This window comes from Leucoraja erinacea, chromosome 27 (assembly GCF_028641065.1).
Source record: "Leucoraja erinacea ecotype New England chromosome 27, Leri_hhj_1, whole genome shotgun sequence".
NCBI classification, from domain to species: domain Eukaryota; kingdom Metazoa; phylum Chordata; class Chondrichthyes; order Rajiformes; family Rajidae; genus Leucoraja; species Leucoraja erinaceus.
In genome coordinates this window covers 26,721,085-26,743,500 of record NC_073403.1, presented here as the reverse complement: position 1 = coordinate 26,743,500, position 22,416 = coordinate 26,721,085, and the positions used below count along the sequence as shown (strand labels likewise).

Sequence of the window (22,416 nt, the reverse complement as noted above, 5' to 3'; positions counted from 1 at the left end):
TCAATGGAAATTAGCAATATCGGTTCAGTACTTTATCTGTCAAAATTTAAATTTTACTCCAGGAACTGAGCACCTGTATGTCAGCAATAGTTATGAAATGAAAAATCACTGAAGTCGAGGACTTGACTACCTTGAGAATAAAGGGCCTGTCCCACTTGGGCAACGTAATCCACGAGTTCTGGCGAGTTTGCCCTAGACTCACATTCGCAGCATGGTCGACACAAGGTCATAGGAGGTCTTCGTAACTCTTCTTCATGCTCGAGAGCGGTCTCCGCGTACTGGAGGCCTCAGCTAGGTCGCAGCGTTTTTTTCATAAAGTTTAAAAATGCCCACGAGTAAAAAAAGGTCGCCATGGAAAAAAAATCGATACTTTATTTACTCATAGGTTTAGTCGTAGTAGGTCGGCATGTTAGTCGTAGGTAATCGAGGGTAGTCAAAGGTAGTTGTAGATAGTCTTCATCAAAGTCAAAGGGAGGTCGAAGGAGGTCGTCTTCACTCTTCACTATTCGGTGTCCAATTTTCCCAAAGTTAGTCATAGCTAGTCTTCAACATAGCGGAAGGAGGTCGAAGGGGGTCTTCTACATAGTCGAAGGAGGTCTTCAACATGTTATTTTTTCAAACTCTTCTAAAATCGCTAATTAGGTCGCCCAAGTAGGACAGCCCTTTTAGGGTTCAGGTGCTAACTTCGTGATGCTGTATAGGGCAACGCATGCGCTAAATTATATGCAACAAAGACAAGTAATAATCTCATAATAAAGGGTTCAAATCAAAACTCCGCACTCCTGCCACATCTATTCCATAATGAGGTTAAACTATAAGTAATTAATAGAAAATGACCAATTCAAGACCATCTCTATCTTTAATGATGGCCATATCCTACATGCGAGTACTAAATGACAAGGTTGAAGCATTTGTGACCATTTTCAGCCCTAATTCCACAGATTTTCAATCTTAACATTCTCCCAAAAACCTCCAACAAGCGCCAATTACTTTTTGCACTTCATGTGATATCAAGAAATGACCGAGAGCAGGAGAACAGGAGACACGGGACCTGACAGCTACCCAGGGGTAGTGTTAGAAGTGTTTAATTGTCGTATGTACCACAACAAAACAATGAAATTCTTACTTGCAGCAGCATAACAAACTTGTAAACACAATACTCATAAATAACATAAAAAGTTAAAAAAGATATATGAATAACCCAGATACCATTCCCAAAGTCATCGTTGCAACCAAGATAGTCTATAGTTCATTGACAACATTTCGTAGAGCCCGATGGTTGTTAGGAAAAAGCTGTCCAACCTGGAGGTCACGAGTTTCAGGCTCCTTCTCCCTGTTGGTGGAGTGAAATGAGAGCAATGCCAGGGTGGAGTGGGTCTTTAGTGATGCTGGCTGCCTTTTTCAGACAATGCCTCCCATGGATCTCTTCAATGGTGGGAGGTCAGTACCCGCGATGAACTGGGCAGTGCCCATCACTTTTTGTAATCATTCTTGGGTGTTAAAATTGCCGAACTAAGCCGTGATGCAACCAGTTAATATGCTCTCTACTGTATACCTGTAGAAGTTCGAGAACACTCATCAATACACCGAATCTCCTCAATCTTCTGTGGAAATAGAGGCACTGATGGGCTTTCTTTATGATTAGTTTAGTTTAGTGATACAGCGCGGAAACAGGCCCCACAGCCCACCAGGTCCGCGCTGACCAGTGATCCCCGCACATTAACACTATTCACACCCACTAGGGACAATTTTTACATTTACCAAGCCAATTAACCTACAAACCTGTATGTCTTGAATGTGGGAGGAAACCGAAGATCTCAGAGAAAACCCACGCAGGTTATGGGGAGAACGTACAACCTCCGTATAGACAGCACCCGTAGTCGGGATCGAACCCGGGTCTCTGGCGCTGCATTCGCTGTGTCAGCAATTCTACCGCTGCACCACCGTGACCGCCCTCAATGTTTTGGGCCAAGGGCAGATCTTTAGAGATATGCACACACAGGAACTTGAAGTTGTTGACTTTCTTCATCACTGTCCCGTTAATGAAGGCAGGTTTGTGGATCCACGGCTTTTCCTCTTCCAAGTCAACAATCAGTTCCTTGGTCTTTCTGACAAAGAAAGCAAAGTTGTTGTTCTTACACCATTCAATCAGATTATCAATCTCCCTCCTTTACTCCAACCCATAATTGGTCCAGTAACCATGGTGTTGTCAGTGAATTTAAAAATAGAGTTTAAAGTGTCTCTGTAATGGGTAGACACAAAGAGCTGGAGTAACTCAGCGGGACAGGCAGCATCTCGGGAGAGAAGGAATGGGTGACGTTTCGGGTTGATACCCTTCTTCAGACTGCAATGTAGTGGGGTCAAGATCATTAGAGAGAAGTGGATCTACGCCATAGCGAACCTTTAAAAGCACCACCACCACCTACAGTGCCCTCCATAATGTTTGGGACAAAGGCCCATCATTAATTTATTTGCCTCTGTATGCCACAATTTGAGATATGTAATAGAAAAAAAATCACACGTAGTTAAAGTGCACATTGTCAGATTTTAATAAAGGTCATTTTTATACATTTCGATTTCACCATGTAGATATTACAGCAGTGCTTATACATAGTCTCCCCCCCCATTTCAGGGCACCATATTGTTTGGTTTGCGGCAATGTTATGTAAATTAAAGTAGTCATGTTTAGTATTTTGTTGCATATGTGTCTTTTTACAATACTGCACATAATAATGTGACCAAGGGGGTCAAATTTCAAATTCCTTCAAAAAAGTTGACAAGCACTTTACTGGGATCATGACTAACATAGTATCAACAAAAAATAAGAAAAGATAGCATATTGATGGCAAGTGTCCGAAAATGGCATCAGAATACACAAATACATTTTGTGTGACGGTCCACCAGTGACCTGGTTGGCACAGTAAGTGCACGTATTTCTTATTCCTTTCTATGTTGATGAATACCACATGCAACAATAAAATTGCAAACACCGTTTCCACATCATTCACCTGATCATGTAGTAGAATACTGCATCCATCTGAGTGGACACCCATCAACGTGCGTTACACATCATACACACAAACGTACGTTGCGGTGGACACTCAAAGGTTTGGTATACCAGAAAACAAACGTTACATTATTTTCACCAATGTGATCTAAACGGTACATTACCTTATGGATTTGAGCTATATCGATGGCCAATGATTCATCAGAAGGCTTGATTTGGGATGATTTTTTAGTAAGTAAAACGTCTCTAACAGTCGTTGTGGAGCTTCCAGAAGTTAACACGAAGGTATGAAGCTTGCGACTTGGTCCGTACGAAAGGTAAACAGGCTGTGTTGCCAAATTGAAAATTGGCCCCGTTTTAGTTTTGATGACCAATTTATGTCCAAAAATGTTTTTTAATTGATTTTTAAAAGTCGGAAAATATATTGTAAATGTTCGTTGCGTTTTTGAAAATAAGAAAAAATTAACTCGCCCAAAAATCGCTATTACTATAGGATACCTCGTTGGGTTTTTGAAAAGCATTAGAGGTTTGGAGCCTCCGTGGTTTAACTTACGGAGGTACCGACCCTGATAACGGTCGTTATGACAATGGACACCAAGCACAACGGCTGCTACGGGATCTTTGCTAGGCGGAATACGAGACATGTTACTGGTATTTAAGATATTTCCCTAGACATATGTATGAGGGGCTATATGAAGTTTATTTATGAATTAACTATTCATGACTAAATGTGGCAGAGTTTTTAATGTCACATTTCTGGTGTTCAAAATGGTGGTAAAACAATGACATTTTGTCTGTTATGAAAAAAGTTTAACTTTCGGTCTTGAAGTTATCTATGATCTGTTATTTGTAAGGTTTCACATGATGGGTGGATTTTTGTTAAGAACAGTGTAATGGTGTAAAAACCCGAATAATAATCTTATTCCTCAAAATCTCTCTGGTATTGTAAAAAGACACATCCTTTGCATGCAATGACTGCTTGAAGTCTGCGATTTATGGACATCATCAGTTGCTAGGGTGTCTTCTCTGGTGATGCTCTGCCAGGCCTGTGTTGCAGACATCTTTAGCTTATGCTTGTTTTGGGGGCTAGTCCCCTTCAGATTTCTCTTCAGCATATAAAAGGCTTGCTCAATTGGGTTCAGATCAAGTGATTGACAACCACTCAAGAATTTACCATTTTTTAGTTTTGAAAAACTCCCATGTTGCTTTAGCCATATGTTTAGGATTAGTCTTGCAGCAGAATGATCAGCTGGCCAATGTGTTTTGAGGCACTTGTTTGAACTTGAGCAGATGTCTATACACTTCAGAATTAATTATGATACTATCATCAGCAGTTGTATAATCAATGAAGATAAGTGAGCCAGTACCTTCAGCAATCATACATGCCCAGGCCATAACACCTCCACCACCATGTTTCACAGCTGAGGGAGTATGCTTTGGATCTTGGGCAGTTCCTTCTCTCCTACATTCTTTGCTCTTGTCAATCACTCTGATATGTTAATATTTGTCTCATCTATCCATAAGACTTTTTTTCCAGAACTGTGGTTGCTCTTTTAAGTATTTCTTGGCAAACTGAAATACTGCCATAAAAATGCCATCCTATATTTGTGGCTAATCAGTGGTTTGCAGAATTATTTTGTCATCAGCTGTGGAGTTCTTCCTTGGCCTGCCAGTCCCTTTGCGATTAGTAAGCTCACCAGTGCTCTCTTTCTTTTTAATGATGTTCCAATCAGTTGGTTTTGGTGAGCCTTAGGTTTGGCTGATGTCTCTAACAGTTTTATTCTTGTTTCTCAATCTCATAATGGCTTCTTTGACTTTCATTGGCACAACTTTGGTCCTCATGTTGATAAACAGCAATAAAAGTTTCCAAAGGTAATGGAAAGACTGGCGGAAAGACTAGGTGCCGAGAGCTCTCTTATACCTTATATAGGAGGCAATTAAATTCACCTGAGCAATTACAAACGCCTGTGAAGCCATGTGTCCCAAACATTATGGAGGGCACTGTATGTTAGTCACGGAGGCACGTCACATTTCTGTTCCTGGGCACTGGTATTATTGATGCCTTTTTAACGCAGGTGGGAACCTTGGAAAAGGGAGGGTGAAAATGTCCTCAAAAACTCCTGCCAGTCCGTGCAGGTGCAGATTGTGGCTCAACACACCATCAGGACCAGATGCTTTCTGAGGGTTCACCGTCATGAAAGATTTTCTGATGTTAGTTTCGGTGAGTGAGATCACCATGGCCTCAGGTGCCCCAAGAAGGCACACCAGTGTTCTCCCTTCTGAAGCATCCATAAAACACATGGAACCCATCGGGACATGATGCATCACTGTCCGCTTATAGGAAGTGTTGGCATGCCTGCCCTGCGACAGCAGCCCAACGTCCATCTCATCCTCCAATTTAGGTGGAAGTGTTTCTTTGCATCATAAAGGCCATGGAGGCCATATCTGGACTTCCTAGATGGACCGACAGCTCTTGACTCAAATGCCGGAGATCTGGTCCTAAGTAAATTGTGGACCTCCCTATTCATTTAAGGTTTGAGGAACACTTGGATAGTTTTAGTGGGAACACCTCCACATATTTCCTTAGTCACCAGGGACGCCGCACGATTGGCAGCCTCGCCAACAGTCTGTCTGTTTTTTTGTTGTTATTTTGAGTGTGTTTTAAAAGTTTGTGTAAATGTTCTCTGGTTTGTTTTATGTGGGGGAGGGCGAGGGGGTCGGGGGAAACTTTCCCCCCCCCCAATCTCTTACCCTGCTGGAGATGAGATTGCTTTCCGGGTCATATCTCCGGTCGCTCTGCCACCTAACATTTTAGAGCTGGAGATCTCGCTCAAGACTGACTTTGAGCCCCACCGCGGGGCGTGGACTTACCATTGGAGCCGATCCCTTGCCTGGGATCGCTCCAACAGCGGCCTGCAAACTTTACCATTGAGAGCTCACAGTCTCAGGTAGAGATCGTGGATGGCGGGAGCTCCAACAACCCAAAAGGTTCGACAAGCCCCAACCCGGGTTCCATCGCCGGCACGGGGGAGCTGAGACCCCACCATTGCAGGAGCTTGATAGCCCTGACGCGGAGGGCTCAACCGCAGGCTACGGGAGTAAGATTGGCTCGAGGCCCCCGACCGCGGGAGAACAAAGAAGGGAAGAGATTTAACTTTTTTTCGCCTTCCATCACAGTGCGGAATGTGGAGCAGTCACTGTGGTAGATGCTTATGTTAAAATGTATTTTGTGTGTTCTGTTGCTTTTTATTTGTATGACTGACTTGGCAAATGAAATTCCTCGTATGTAGCAAAATATACTTGGCTAATAAAGTATTCTTGTATTCTATGAAGTCGGTAACAACAGTGATGTAGTCGCTCAGGTCTGTTATTGAATTTTTGAGTATTGTGACTGCTTGGCATCAGTAGTCTGGACAGAGTTGTTCCTCTCTTTCCCCCGACCAGCTTTATGCAGTCATAACTGTTGGAGCTGTGCTCTTCAATTACTACCCATATGCAGGAAGGAGCACAGCCAGGTGGTCTGATTCTCCAAAGCAAGGTCAAGGGATGGAGCAATAGACATCTTATATGGCGGAATAGCAGTTGTCAAGGGCATTTGATTTTCTGGTATTGCAGGACACATGCTGGTGCTAGGTAGGAAGTAACTTCTTCAAACCGACCTTGTTGAAATTCCACACCATGATGGAAAAGGCATTGGGGTATGGTGTCTGGTGTTTGCTGACCACAGAATGTAGCTCCTCCAGTTTTGCCTGGAAGACCATAGTTATGATGATGGGAGAAAATTCACTCAGGAAGTAGATGTTCCAAGTGCAGAGAGCAGAGTTGGACAGGGCCACTACGTTTGAGAACCACAACAAATTTACCATGAGGCAGGCACCTCTGCTTCTTCCCTTCCCCGATGCTGACAAAAGAGTAGAGTCTGGAATGCTGGTGGTGAGCCATTTCTCTGCGAAATAGAGCACATAGCCTTTCCTCAACTCCCTTTGATAAAATAGCTGAGGACGTTCTCTGGGACTACCTGCATCTCTATAAAAAGCTGTTTTAGTTACAACACTAGAATCTACCCAAGAATAGGGAACATTTTCCAGCTATGTCCTGTTCAATAAAGTAAGGGAAATCAATCTGCTAACTACTGTCCAGTGTACTTTTGATCTTCTAAGTGATGGAAGGTATTGTTGGCAGGAACGAGGGGATGAAAGGGTTACTTGAAGTTGGAGAAATCAATATTCATAGCGCTGGGTTATAAACTGCCCAAATGAAATACGCGTTGTTATTCCTCCAATTTGCATTTGGCTTCACTGACAATGGAGGTAGCCCAGGACAAAAAAGTCAGTGTGGGAATGAGAATTAAAGGGCCTCCCTGATTATCTGGTTGCCAAACACTTTAATTCCCCTCGTCATTATCACACTGTCCCTTGTCCTGTGCCTCCTCCTGGGTCGTTGTACTAGTTTCAAAGTCATCTTGTTGAGTCTCATTGTCTGCAAATCATTTTCACCTAGTCTAAAGCTAACAATGGTCTGTTTCCTTTAACTTGTTGGCATATCTTTTGTTTATTCGTTCCATATCTCTCTATATCACCGTCTATATCTCTCGTTTCCCTTTCCCCTCAATCTCAGTCCGAACAAGGGACAGCATTTTGTGCCTCTCTTCAGAAAAAGGTTGTGGGTGTTGCAGGTTAACCATTCTGCCATGATTATCTTTGCAGAGTTCCACAGGCTAATGTATTAGGCTAATTGATGTTCTTTAATGATATTCCTTCCAATAGAAAGTTAGAAGTGGGGATGTTTACTATGATTGCATAATATTCAATTTCATTCATAACTCTTCAGCCCAAGATGATGACAAAGATCAAACAATACTCTTCCAATTCACAGAGCTACCACTAAATGAACGGATACTGCAATCTACCCAACAATAGGGAACATTTTCTAGTTGTCACGTTCAGTAGGGCAAATCAATTTGCTAACTATTGCCCAGCAGTTATGATGAATGAAAAGCATGCTTCCAATAACTCAGTGAAGATAGGTCCAGGCTTGTGAAGAACAATGCCCACAATAGACATTTTCTTTCTGTAAAAAAAGGCTACAATGATGCTCCAGGGCTTTCACATGCACACCAGGCAGGAAGATTTACACAAGTAGTAATTGCATAAGTGTAGTGTGCGAACGCCAGCTCTTTGCAGATGTCAAAAATTTTAGCAATTCCCTATTCCCAATCTGCTCACTAAGTTGAGTCAAGTATGGAGATTGGGTTATTTTCCCAATGCAACAGTGAAAAACATACCACTGGTTGTGGAATAGATCAGCAGCATCCCAACTTGGATATTCAATCAAACAGCACTTTACATCGTTATGTATCGACAAAATAACGTGTACATCTTTCCTGCACAATGTCAGTTTGGTAATCTATAATGTTACATTTGCCCAGTTAGTTAAATCAAAAGAGCTCACATTCATTTAAATAAATACCTTAACACATGGAAGCAAGATCAGAAATAAGAGTGGGCCATAATGCCTAGTCCCTGAGAAAAGGGATGATTTGTTAGTGCACTATAATCAAGCACTTGACAATGCAACTAAAATATATCTTCAAGTTATCTATACATTGCCATTATTGAAAAGAAAAAAAGTCAAAAAAAGATCCATTTACAATTGTGTATCACAAATTTAAATAATTGTTCCTTTGTGCTTAAAAAAAATAGAATTATAGACCTTTTATATAATTATAATGCTGCAGGAACCTAATATACATAATTTACTCCCACATCACAATTGTTCAGCCCACTAAAATAATTCCCCATCTGTTACCAAGAAAACAAAAATAAATTCTCAGAAAGATCCAGAATGATCTTACAACTTTCAGTTGGCAGAGCACCTATTTAAATTTGTACAATTTAAATATTATTGCACAAAGAATCGACTATTCAGAAATTCAGCATGCATATGCATTCATAAATCTTAAAAGGTTTCAATCCATTGCAATTTTTAACTTAAAACCAGCATGTCTTTATTATAAAGACGGGGCAGCATGGTGGCATAAAGCTACTGCCTCAGTGCCAGAGACAACAGTTCCATCCCGACTACAGGTGCTTATCTGTACGGAGTTTGCACATTCTCCCCGTGGGTTTTCTCCGGGATCTCCGGTTTCCTCCCACACTTCAAAGACGTAGAGGTTTGTAGGTTAATTGGCTTGGTATAAATGTAAAAATGTGTGGGTGTGGGTAGTGTAGTGTTAATGTGCGGGGATTGTTGGTCGGCACGGACACGGTGGGCCGAAGGGCCTGTTTCCGCACTGTATCGCAAAACTCTAAACTAATCTCTCTATTGCATCTTTTACATGACTTTCTAAACAAACATGAAGCACAAAATACATGGGATCATACAAAGAAAAAGACGGAGGCCATGTAGTTGCTTGGAAGTGGTCTGCAATTCAAAACAATCACACCTGATCTTTTACATCAACCCAAATTTTGCTCCAATTTTACATTGTTTATGTATCCCTAGAAACCTATTTGCACAATTGAATGCATTCAACTAATTAACAATAATTCAACATACAGTAATAGAGAAAAACAACATCGAAAAAATCACAACCATTAAGTAAACTATTACTTCTCACCCTCACCCTAGTTGATTAACCCCTCTCCTGCAGCCCACTTCTGGACTTTCCACCAAGAGGTCGTCAGATCGACCCCTGTGAAAGCCTCTCAAGAGCCTAGTTCCAGGAATCTAGCTGGTTAACGTTCATTTCATCTCCATATCCTCTAGCAAAGAATAACAACATTTATGATCTTAGCAAGATGCTAAATTATCTGATCTTGGCAAGATAGTAAATAATTATTTGATCAACGATCTTACAATAAGAGCTAACCTACCATTTTTCTGTAAATACTGAAAATTTGAATACTAAACAGAACGGGGTGAAAACACTCAGCAGGTCAAGCAGTATCTATGAAGGCTTATATTTCACATTGATAACCTTCCATTATACTGTTTCTCTATGCATAGATTATGCTGTCTGCCCGAATGAGTATGTCCAGCATCTTCCATTCTTTATTAACTGAGACGCAAGTACAGGAGGACATTAATTGATCCAAATATCTATATTTACTAGATACTCAACTTTAAAATATGCGTTGCTATTTTTCAAAGAGAAAATTACACATGACAACCCACTATCATTACACTCCATCTAGAACATTCTAGTCCAATCACCTGCAGCTTACAAATCCAAGTGGTGTTTAGTTTACATCTACAACAAACTTCAATACATTGAATATAATATTTCCTTTTAAATTAATGATTGCCACAAACCGAGGCTCCGTACTAATCATTCCTGCACTCGCAATCAGAATCATAACTTCTTACAGCACAGGATGCAACCGAGTCAAACCACTCACTGGGGAATAAAAATATTCATTTTCCAATTACATTTGCCACTCAACTTTATTCATAGTCATATTCTTAGTGTGGAGACAGGCCCTTCGGCCCAACTTGCCTACACTGGCCAACATGTCCCATCTACACTAGTCCCACTTGCCTGCCTTTGGCCCATATCCCTCGAAGCATGTCCTACCCATTTAACTGTTTAAATGGGGTCAAGGAAAGAGCGTTCACGTCGCGGCCCTGTTTCCACCAATCTTTCCACCACCACGCACGAGAAGCACAAGAAGCGACAAGACAGACACCATTGTGTGCAGATGCCGAGAATGTGTTCAGCTCTGGCTGAACAACTTCTAATCTTGTGTGTGGACTCGATAAGAAGAAGACCTGTCTAAATGTTTCTTAAAGGTTGCGATTGTACTTGCCTCAACTACCTGCTCTGGCAGTTCGTTCCATGCACCTACCACCTTTTGCGTGAACCCTCAGGTTCTTATTAAATTTCCCCCCCCCCTCACCTTAAACCTCTATCCTCTGTTTCTTGATTTCTCTACTCTGGGCAAGCGACCAATTTCTAATGGTTAATGCCTAATTTCTTGCTCTTCTACCAATAGAAACTGCTTCTCTCCATTTACTTTATCAATGCTCATCATGATTTAAAATATTGCTATCAGATCCTCTTGCAAACTTCCATTTCCCCAAGGCTTCTCTTGTCTAGCTACATATCCAGAGCCCAACTGGAATTATTTTGGTAAATCTGCCCACTCTCTCACCCAAGCCTTTACAAGAGTGGCACCAGAACTGGCCACGATTCCTCAATTTTGGTGGAATCGTTGTCAGGGATCTTACTTGACTTTTTTTCTCTGTTTCCAGTCGGGCAACCTAGGCAGCTTTTTAGGTTGCCAAATGACAGTTTAGGTGGTCATTTAAGACGGTTTGCATAACGCATGCGATAATGTGCTCGGACGAAGTGCGTAGTTACCAGTCGGAATTATGCTCAATGAAGCATTCACATATTATTTCTGCTACAAATAAAGTCACAAACTAAACATATTCACCAATCGAGACATGATATATACCACAATGACATGCAGCAAAATTATAATACAGTATCTCAACTCTTTTTACATGTCGCAATGAATGCAATTTCTATTATTTTTTTCCACTTCCAAACAAAAATGTGGTTGGATTATTCAGCGTATGATCAACCTCGGTGAGACCAAGCGCAGGCTTGGCGATCGCTTCGCACAACAGCTCCACTCAGTTTACAATAACCAACCTGATCTCCTGGTGGCTCAGCACTTCAACTACCCCTCCTATTCCGAATCAGACCTTTCTGTCCTGGGCCTCCTCCATGGCCAGAGTGAGGCCCACCGCAAATTGGAAGGACAGCATCTCATATTTCGCTGGGGTAGTTTACACCCCAGCGATATGAACATTGGCTTCTCCATCCAGTTTCAGGTAGTCCTTGCCTTCTCTCTCCATCCCCTCCCATTCCCAGCTCTCCCACAGCCCATGTCTCCGCCTCTTGCTTTCTTTCCCCCCCACCCTCACATCAGTCTGAAGAAGGGTCTTAACCCGAAACGTCGCCCATTTCCTTCGCTCCATAGATGCTGCCCCACATGCTGATTTTCTCCAGCATTTTTGTCTACCCATTCACACAAGTTCTGTTATCCCACTTTCCTCACCCACTCTCTACACATTTGGGGCAATTTTACAGAGACAAGTTAACCTACAAAGCCAATGCGTCTTTGGGATGTGGGAGGAAACCCACAAGCTTGCAGGGAGAATGTGCAAATTCAACACAGACAGTGCCCGAGGACAGGATCGAACACAGATCTCTGGTGTGTGAGGCAGCAAGTCCACCAGCTGTGCCACTATATTTTGTTTTCCAACACACAAAAAATTATACGTTGATAACTTTGGTTACTAAAAAAAAAAGAAACTATCCATTTTCAGTCTTAAATCTCTAAGTGACGCTATGTCCTCCTTTACAGCTACTGTATGTTTTAATTCAGTTCAAGACTATGGGGCAGTACATTGGCCATAAAGTTGCTGCCTAAAAGTGCCAGAGACCCAGAATTGATCCTGAATATGGATATTGTCTGTATGGAGTTTGCTCCTTTTCCCTTTGATTGCATAGGTTTTTTCCAGGTGCTCGTTTCCTTCCACATTCCAAAGGTGTGCAGGAACCTTTTTCAGACCCAACCCAAAACATAATATTTTCCTTTTGTCCCGATATTTTGTCTGACCTGTTGAGTTACTCCAGCAATTTGAGTCTATCTTCAGTTTAAACCAGCATCTACAGTTCCTTCCTTCCGATACACACGATACTATACGATAGAACTTTATTAATCCCAGGAGGGAAATGTTGTGTGTGTGTGTGTGTGTGTGTGTGCGTGTGTGTGTGTGTGTGTGTGTGTGTGTGTGTGTATGTGTGTGTGTGTATGTGTATGTGTGTGTGTGTGTGTGTGTGTATATATACACACACATATATATATGTTTATATAGTTATATAAATATACACTGTTTTGTTTTCTCGTTTATAACATTGTTTACAGAGTACTATGTTTACATATTCTGTTGTGCGGCTGCAAGTAAGGATTTCATTGTTCTAACTGGAACGTTAGAGAATAAAACACTCTTGACTCTTGTGTCGCTAATGTGTGGGATAGACCTAGTGTACGCAGGGCTCGAAATTAACGGTTGCCCGGGTGCCAATGACCACCCAAAGTACCACCGGGCAACCTAAACGCCAAGTCATTTTTACTGGCTTGGCACTGCAGATACTGATTTATACCGAAGACACAAAAAACTAGAGTAATTCAGCGGGTCAGGCAGCATCTATGGGGAAAAGGAACGTGACGTTTCGTGTCGGCGACGGCTGTATTGCGGGGCAAAGATACTAGGTGCGTGGTGATGAAGGATTGAAGCGAATGACGGGCCCGCACAGCGGCAGAAGCGGCCGCCACAGCGGCTCCATCTCCTGCTCCTCCCGCACCCCACCCGCCCTGATAGCGGCCGCTGCTTGCAAATCCGCTAACGGCAATAACCGCTTCGAAACAAACTATCTTGCACACCGAGGCCGGAGGGAGGGAGTGGGAGGCTTTGTTTCGCCGTCTGAAGCAGCTGCACCAAAGATCCTAGCACTATAGGATCTTTGAGCTGCACCGCTCGGCCCCGCACCCTTGCTGTTGGCTGGTGAAGGAGGGGAGGCGGTAGCGAGGAGATCCCAATCGCCTCCCCCTTTGGAGGCGGCACATGGTGGTGGATAGGGACGGCCAAGGCAGCAGGGCGATGTTGTCCGAGGAGCGCTGACTTTCCTCCCTCCCCACCTCCTCTGCCCCTTACCATCTCTCTCTTCGCTCTCCCTCTCGTACGCCCCCCGCCACCCCCCCCCATCCTCCTCTCCATCCCGAACTGATCCCCAGTCCCGCCTCTATTCAGTCCTCCCGTGCTCCCCCGCCCCATCTACCCCCCCCCTCCCCCTTTGGAGGCGGCACATGGTGGTGGATAGGGACGGCCCCAGGGGCTATTCCGGAGGAGCGCTGCGCCCTCCCCATCACCCTATCCACCTCACATTGATTCTCTCTCTGCCCGCCCCCCTCCACCCCCCCCATCCAGCTACACTGGTCCCCCCGCCTCTATTCAGTCCTCATCCCCATCTACGGACCCCCCCCCCCCCCCATCCATCCTGCACTGCTCCACCCATTCATCCTGTACTGACCCCTCCCCCCCCATCCTGTACTGATCTCCCATCCTGTACGGACCCCCCTGTACTGATCCCCCCATCCTCATCCTGTACTGATCCCCTCATTCATCCTGTACTGATCCCCTCATTCATCCTGTACTGATCCCCTCATTCATCCTGTACTGATCCCCTCACTCATCCTGTACTGAATCCCCCCCATTCATCCTGTACTGATTCATCCTGTACTGAACCCCTCATTCATCCTGTAGTGATCCCCCATTCATCCTGTAGTGATCACCCATTCATCCTGCAGACCCTCCGATCCACACTGTACTGACCCCCCCCCCCCCGCCATCATCCTGTACTGATCCCCCCCAGTCATCCTGCGTTGACCCCCCCCCCCCCCCTTCCCCATCCATCCTGTATTGATCCCCCAATCAAGAAGACTGGGGGGGAACAGTCAAAGAAGGGTCTCGACCCAAAACGTTGCCTATTTCCTTCCCTCCATAGATGCTGCCTCACCCGCTGAGTTTTTCCAGCATTTCTGTCTACCCCCATTCATCCGGTGCTGATCCACCCATTCATCCTGTGCTGATCCACCCATTCATCCTGTACTGATCACCCCATTCAACACCACTGACATCCCCCGTGCTCTCACCTCACAATTTACATACTCCAACCAACACGTACTAATTCACCTGCCTCAATCCATCCATTCCGCACCGATTGCCTTCTCAATAAATAAAGTCCATTTCTTTATTGTTTATGTATGACTCCAGTTTGTCCCATGGTATTGTTATCCATCTTACACACTGCCCGCCCACCAACACGCTTCATTCACACGAATACATGACACACATAATCCTCGTGTGTTGTGAACTATGCTGGCACTAAAGTAGAAATAAACGCTTCGGGTATCACTGCTCCAGTGCTGCCCACCTCTTGCTTCGGGCGACTCTCTAACAACTTGCAGTTTTTAACATGCGACTTTATCCATCGCATTTTCCGTTTAGTTTCACAAGCTCTCGGGAACGCTCAACATTCATGAAAGTGCCAAATGCGGAAGCTTCCCGTTTAAAATCTTGCGGTTGTTATTAAATCGAATTTCGCATCGAATTTGCCGCCCCCTCGGTCCAACTTGTATGTCATGCCAAGCTAGGTCCTTCCTAGACGGCTTGGGTTGCAAGAAGAAGGTGGATAGGTTTGAGTTTTTTTTTCTTTGCAGTGCAGGAGGCTGAGGGATGACCTTGTCTCACATTTGGCCTCTATCCCTCTAAACCTCTCATACTCACCAGGTTTCTGCAGAGTCTACAGTACAGCAAGGCTTGTGTTCCATTCAATATTTCCGCCACCATCTCCCACTACCCTGGTAGTTACTCTAGAGTAACTCGGGAGAGGAACTTAGTAACTCGGGAGACGAACTTGGAACATCGCAGAAAACGGCAAACTTGTCATACCCGTGGGAACTCGATTAAACTCTTGATCATACACTTGGGTTCTCGTACACAACCACGAGTCTTTCACTAGGGGTGCCTCGTGGGTCAGTTCCTACTGTGAGACAGGGCTTTTACCTTACCACTTCTCTATCCATCCTGCTCGCTCTTTTAATCCAGTCTTCAAACTCAACAAACCCTTATTTGCACCCTATCAAAATACTTTTAGAAATTCAGTACCTAATATTAACTACATTTCCCTCATTAATTTAATTCGGATGCCCAAATGGTGGCCATTGTTTAGTCATACAGCGTGGAAATAGGTCATTTGGCCCCATTTGTCCTTGCCAACCAAGATGCATATCCATGCTAATCCCAAATTGCTGCATTTGGCCCATAACAGTCCATTTTTCTGTGTAACAATCAAAATACTTTTTAAACATTGCGATTGTACCTGCTTCTGCCTCTTCCTCTGGCAACTTCTTTCATATACCTTGTGTGAAAACTATCCCTTAGTTTTTAATGTTTGACCTCTCACCTTCAACCTACGAGCTCAAGTTTTAGACTCTCCCTACCCTTGGAAAAAGTCTGCAACTATTCTCGATCTATTCTTATAATTTTGTAAAAATCCAAGGTCACCCCTCAGCCTCCTATGAGAAATAATGCCAACCTATCCAATCTCTCCTTGTATCTAAAGCCTTCTATTCTAAGCAATATCCTGGTGAATCTTTCTCATGTAATCACATCCCTTCCTCTTGTGGTGACAAAATTGCACACAATATTCCAAATGCAGCCCAAAGACATCCAGGTTAGTAGGTTAATTGGCTTGGGGTATAAATATAAAATGGCCCTAGTGTGTAGGATAGTGTGAGTGTGCGTGGATCGCTGGTCGGTGCGGAGTCGGTGGGTCTCTAATCTAATATCTGTATCTCTAAACTAAACCAATGTCTCGTAGATCTGCAACTTCTTGCGTATGACGTGCACAGCCTAAAGTTGTAGGACAACTTGTTCTATTTGGTCCTAACTCTTACATTTAATAATCTTGCCTATGAAAGCAAGAAAGCTAAATGAGGGTCTCGATCTGAAACGTCACCCATTCCTTCTCTCCAGAGATGCTGTCTATCCCACTGAGGTACTCCAGCATTTTGTGTATATCTTCAAGCTAAATGTTATCTTCACCACCCTATCCATACATGTCACCACTTTCCAGGAGCAATGAACTTGCACCCCAAGGTCCCTATATACATCAACATTAAGGTTCTTGCTATTTACTGCTCATCTGTCCAGTTTTAGAAGTATCAAAGTGCATTAACTCACATATCTGTGTTAAATTCCATTTGCCACTGCTCTGCCCAACTTTCCCACTCATCAATTTCCCTTTGTATTCTCAGGTATCTATCCATAATTGCACCAATCTTGCATCATTTATATATTCACACCAAACTACATACTGTCCTAGCACCAATCCCTATGGTACATCACTGGTTGCAAACCTGCTGTTTGGAAAAACAACCCTCCACCGCTACTAAAGATAGACACAAAAAGCTGGATTAACTCAGAGGGACAGGCAGCATGTCTGGAGAGAAGAATGGGTGACGTTTCGGGTCGAGACCCTTCTGTAGACCTCAACTGCTACTATCCGCCTCCCATCATCAAGCCAACTTTTTGATCCTTTGCATGTCGCCTTCATTTAATACAGAACGGTATATATAAAAAATGTTTCAGGATCAGGAATGAATATTTTGATACCCTTTATCATCAAAAAAGCCGGGCATGCTAAATCCACTACAGCACACACTTTAACAGTAGAACAAATCAGCTGCATTCTCCATTCCACGGAGACATTCACTTCATCTCAGCTGTGGAGAGAGTGTAATTGGTAACAACTGGCTTCAATCCCATGTGCATGTGGATAATGGAAAAAAAAAATCAATAACCCATTACTCCTGAACACCTAAATCAGCTAAAACGACATCATTGTTGTATTATCAGCAGACTATTTATCTTTTCTACCAATGCGAATGCTGTCCACAGGAAAACCTACAAGCATGAAAACATGATGCATATCTTTCTTTGAACGGCATCAGATCCAGAAAATTCGAAAGGAATAATCTCTTAAAAATTTCTGCCTGATGCCGTTACTTTGAATGTACAAACGTTATTATTTCTTAATACAACAAAAAACTGTGGCCTACCTGAATATTCTTTTCACATTCAGTTTGTTGATGAAGAACAAGTTCGCTTTCCAACACAAATTTTTTTTCCACACTTATCACATATCTGCATGCGACTGTGAGTGACCGTCATGTGTTTCTCAAGATACCAACGATTGTTGAAAACTCTGGGACATTTTTCACAAGTGAGGTTCTGTTTTTCTTCTATCTGTTTTTCTTTCCGGGTTGAAGATTTAGACATTTTATTTTTTCTCTTTCTCTGCTCGGGCAGCTGAATCTTTGCACATTCCCTTGAAAGAGTTGCCTCCGTTGTTTTCAATCTGGTCATTTCCTTAGGTTTTCTGTGTTTGATATCTTCTATTTCCTCGTCATCTTGTCCATCATCTTCTATGTCAATATCATCATCCTCGTCCTCGTCATCCACCTCCTCATCATCATCCTCATCCCCTTCATCATTTTCTCCATCACTCGAGTCAACCATAGCTGATTTTTCAGACTGTGAAGTAACACCTTCAGTCCCTTTAGACACATGTAAAGTCTGATTATTAAGGTTCACTTCAACAATAATTTGCTCTCGGTTATAGGATCCTTGGTCATCGGAGTCAGAATCTTCTGCGTCTCCTTTCATTCCATGAACAACTTCAACTCCTTTATTCTCTTCATAACATGTTCGATCTCTAGCTTTCAAGTGCCGTTTTGCCATTGTATCCTCAACTTTCACCAGATAAGATTTATTCCCTTCTCTAGGACAAATCTTGGTTGATAAATCAAGTTCTCTGTCAGTATCACCATAAAATTGAGGAGGGATCTGGGAGCACTGTTGTCCCTCCTGGGCCATTCCGACAACATAAGAAGCGCAGTTGTCAACCAGATTCTTGCAAGAGTTGACAACGTTACTCATCAGAAGCACCCTAACTATTTTTACCACCTCCTGTACATCATATACATTCACATTAACTCTAGATGTATAAATAAAGCATAGGATCTGACTGAAAGTTTCCGACGTTAAGATTGCAGTAATAAGTTCAAATTGCTGCAACCACTTGGTCTGTGTGAAGAGTAATAGAAAGAACCAGCTGAAAGCAGTCAGTGCAATTTTGTTAGAAATAAATGACTGCTTCCGTTTTATCACAACAGTGTTGTCATCACAGAGGTGAGGCTCAAACATGCGCTGTTCTGTTTGTCCATCAAACATGTACAACGGAAACAGAAATTCTCCTGCAGAGGGTACCCAAAGGGAAGATAGAAATATTTTCAATCTTTAGCTGCAATAAGAAGAAACAAAATTCTTGTTACCTGAAAGTCATAAGCTTATTACATTTGGAATTTTGTTAATGATTAGGAGAAAGCATAAAATAGCATTTACAACCAAATAACTATTGAAAGTACAGCATCCCTCGTCAAATAGCTATGGCTCCATATCTTAATCATCATACACAAATCATGCAGTAAATCAGCTTCTTTTGATACTTTTTCTCCAATTCAATGCTATTAAATACAGTTTAAAACAATACAACATCTACGGGCACAATTCTATCATACTAAACATTTTCAGTTTAGAGTAATAAAGTTAATCATTGCAGATTAATAAATTAAATAAATAGCAATTCACCAGCAACCAGTTTCAATTTAGTTTATTGTCACGTGTACCGAGGTACAGTGAAAAGTAAATTACAAACAATAGCATTTTTTTAAAGACTGATAAAGAGTAAATATGTTCATCATGCATCACTGACACCTAGATAACTTAAAAGTATTAACGACACTCAAATGTATGTCTGATCGTCTTGATGTGTCACAGAGGCCACTGGTTTTCTACTGATGAACCATTATCCATTTTATCAAAAAGCAGCAAGAGCTCTCAGATGACTGCAGGAAGATACATGTTGGATGTGGGAGAAGAGGAATAATTTTAGCAGATTCCATTTACAGTAATAACCAGACAAAAATCACCCAGTGAATGTTGGAACAGTTCCTGATGCTACTTTTTGCACAATATAACAAATAAATTTAGCTCCAAAAATACATACATTTTGGAAGTGTATTTTGGAACATACATCATGATGTGGGTGTATCTATCTTGGGATGTTGTTTCTACATCCTCCATGTAGCCAAAAAGTCAGAGACATGGGCTCAATCCTGATTACGGGTGCTGTCTGTATTGAGTTCGTACATTCTCCCTGGGTTTACTGTGTATTCCAGTTTCCTTCCACATTCCGAAGACGTTGCAGGTTTGTATGTTAATTGGTTTCTGTAAAAATCGACCCAATTGTGTAGGACAGACTAGTGTATGGGTGGTAGCTGATCGGTGCGGATTCGGTGGGCCGTAGGGCCTATTCCCAAGCTGTACCGCTAAATTAAACCCAACCCAATCTAAGTCCTATAATAATGGTCTCTTGCTCTCTTTCCAGTGCCCATTACTGATGGCTCTATTTTTAGCTGCCTTGGCCAAAACATTTCATTTCAATTCGTGAACCCATGCCTTTTTCATCTCTTGAAGACATTCCTCAATCTTTTTGAGATTTTTCTGATGTATCTCAACAGTTTGATGGACATTTTCTTTATTGGATTTTCAATAATAACCAAAGATAACCAAGTGTTCAAATATTCTGCAATCGTATCATTTGGTTGAAAAAGCAAAAAGGAGTCAATCTTTGCTGTGCAAAACCGTCTGTGGCACTGCCTTGATTGCAGATACCAGAAACTTAAATTTGAGCTAGACTGTTCAATGGAAGATAAGACTAATAGTCAATTTTGAAACCAGCTTAATTCAGTTGTACAGCGGGTTGGACAATTGCTCCACCAGGTTGCTCTCAGATAACTAAGTTAATCAAGGATTAACACTCCTCCTATTTCCTTTGTTGGCTGCCATAATGCACTATTAGAACCACCCGAGTCTTTCCGTACGTACAAAAGTTTGGCTTTCCACATATTATACTCATCAAGGGTGATCCATTCACTTCTAGAGTAGGAAACCTTTGCCATGTGGCTTGTAATCTAACCATTATAAAATCCAATAATGTAATTTTGCAATAAAACTCGCTCCTTTCTTCAATGTCGAAACAAAACACTTGCTTCTTTTCCTCAAGAAACATATTTCAGCTTCCAGATTCTAGCATATTTTAGCTTTCAGACCCAAAGATACTCAACAGTGAATTGTGCATTTCTATGTATAGAATTTTCAGTTTCAGGACGCAGACCTATGGTTTTGATTCCGAAACAACAAATATTTACATATCTGTTTTTAATGCATTGGCCTTTTGCATTTATGAAACCCCAATTGCAGATTTTTTTAGTAGAATATGTGACAATTACATGTAATTTCAAGAGTCAGGATGCCTCGTGAAGTGTGGAAATAAAACCTTACATAATTTGTTGCTATTTTTAATGTCTCAAATGATTAAAAACAAAAGAACAACTTTCTGCTCCAGTGCAAAGTTGACAAATTTTGGTATGGCAAAATTAATAATTTTCCAAAAATTATAGTTAATGTTAAGCTCAGAATTGAGGTGCTGGAGATCTTAAAATGCATTAATGTACATATATCACTGGGACCACAATTGTATCCCAAGGCTTGTGGGAAGCTAGGAAATAAATCGCCCTGCATCATACCGAGATAATTGTATCATCGACAGCCACAGCTGAGGTGCCAGAAGTCAGCTAATATTGTGCTTCTGTTTAAGAAAGGCTGCAAGGAAAGCTTAGGAATTATAGACCGATGAGACTTACATCAGTGCATTAATCAAATAAATTATTGGAAGGAATTCTGAAAGACAGGATCTACATGCATTTGGAAAAGCAAGGACTGATTAGGATAGTCAGCATGGCTTTGTGCATGGGAAATAATGTCTTGTGAATATGATAGAACGTGATTTGAAGACGTGACCAAGACAATTGATAAGAGCAGTGTGGTAGATCTACTTCGACTTTAGCAAGAACTTTGACATGGTGCCACGTGGTAGGCTGCTCTGGAAGGTTACACCATATAGGATCCAGGACAAGCTAACCAAATGGTACACAATTGTCTTGATGGTAGGAAACAGAGGGTAGTAGTAGTTTCAATTTAGTTTATTGTCATGTGTACTGACGTACAGCGAAAAGCTTTTGTTGCTTGCTAACCAGTCAGTGGAAAGACGACACATGATTACAATCGAGCCGTTCACAGTGCACATACACATAAGGGAATAACGTTCAGTGCAAGATAAAGCCCAGTAATGTCTGATCAAAGATAGTCGGAGGGTCACCAAAGATGTAGATGGTAGTTCGGTTCTGCTCTCTAGTTGTGGTAGGATGGTTTACTTGCTTGATAACAGAAAAAAACTGTCCCTGAATCTGGAGGTTTGTTGTGAGTTTTTACACTCCTATACCTTTTACCCGATGGGAGAGGGGAGAAGGGGGAGTGGCCAGGGTGCGACCCATCATTGATTATGCTGCTGGCTTTGCCGACGGACCGTGAGGTATAAATGGAGTCAATGGAAGGGCGGTTGGCTTGTGTGATGGTCTGCACTGCGTCCACAATTCCCTACAGGGTTGCTTTTCAGATTCGAGGCATGTGGTGTGCCATAGAGATCGGTGCAGGGTCCATTGTTGATTGTTATTTATATTAGGGAACTTGATGTGAATGTCAGTGGTATGGTTAGTAAATTTGTGGATGACACTAAAATTGGTTGTAGACTGGATAGTGAAGGAGGTTATCTATGATTACAATGGGATCTTAAATAACTGGGCCAA

General features: G+C 42.2%; 1 protein-coding gene across 1 annotated transcript in view; it reads right to left on the bottom strand.

Annotated features, from left to right (window-relative positions):
* LOC129710374 (zinc finger protein 652-like) overlaps window positions 1-18,876 on the bottom strand; it is a 44,016-nt gene extending 25,140 nt beyond the window's left edge. Inside the window, 3 exon segments of the mRNA XM_055657331.1 lie at window positions 17,707-17,772; window positions 17,774-18,864; window positions 18,867-18,876. Of these exon segments, the coding sequence (XP_055513306.1) occupies window positions 17,707-17,772; window positions 17,774-18,864; window positions 18,867-18,873 (1,164 nt within the window). The 5' untranslated portion in view covers window positions 18,874-18,876.
* Window positions 18,877-22,416: the final 3,540 nt, after the last annotated feature.